At 31.1% G+C, this 607-nt stretch overlaps 1 protein-coding gene across 1 annotated transcript in view; it reads left to right on the top strand.

Annotated features, from left to right (window-relative positions):
• The window catches only part of LOC107575950 (phosphorylase b kinase regulatory subunit alpha, skeletal muscle isoform-like), a 13846-nt gene that overhangs the window by 8006 nt on the left and 5233 nt on the right, over positions 1-607 (top strand). The window contains exons 12-13 of the mRNA XM_016262253.1: positions 247-268; positions 357-486. Of these exons, the coding sequence (XP_016117739.1) occupies positions 247-268; positions 357-486 (152 nt within the window). The remainder of the gene's footprint in view (positions 1-246; positions 269-356; positions 487-607) is intronic.

The following is a 607-nucleotide window of genomic DNA, read 5'->3' as shown; positions in this document are numbered from 1 at the left end:
AGTTATTTTAAATTGTTATAATATTTCACAGTATTGCTGTTTTTACTGAATTTTTTTATCAAATAAATGCAGCCTGGGTGAGTGTAAGAGACTTCTTTCAAAAACCTAAAACAATCATAACAACCCTAAACTTATGAACAGTAGTGAATATATCCTTATAAGAACAATATGTTCATATCGATAGTGCAAAGAATGACCAAATCAGCCAAAATACTTCATAAACATCTCAAATTATATTATATAAAGCTTTCTGACAAATTCCATTCAGGCCTTGCTTATAAAATATTTTTTGATCTTTCAATTTGTGTGATCTTTTTTGTGTTCAAAATATTTATTTGTTGTTGTGTATGTGTTAGGAGATCATAGTGTACCTAGCAATGATCATCAGAACACAGCCCAGTTTGTTCAGTGAGATGTTTCGGCTGAGGATTGGCCTCATCATTCAAGTTATGGCAACTGAGCTGGCCCAGTCTCTAAACTGCTCAGGTAATGCATTTGTCATTAATCATTTGTTCATAGTGCATCTTAGGAGATTCGAGGATGTGTTTTCCATTTCCAACTTATATATATACAGTGTGTGTGTATATATATATATATATATATATAT

The sequence above is a fragment of the Sinocyclocheilus grahami genome, unplaced genomic scaffold (assembly GCF_001515645.1).
Source record: "Sinocyclocheilus grahami isolate Dianchi unplaced genomic scaffold, SAMN03320097.WGS_v1.1 scaffold3039.1, whole genome shotgun sequence".
In the NCBI taxonomy this organism is placed as follows: Eukaryota; Metazoa; Chordata; class Actinopteri; order Cypriniformes; family Cyprinidae; genus Sinocyclocheilus; species Sinocyclocheilus grahami.
This window is presented reverse-complemented; position numbering and strand designations above follow the sequence as displayed.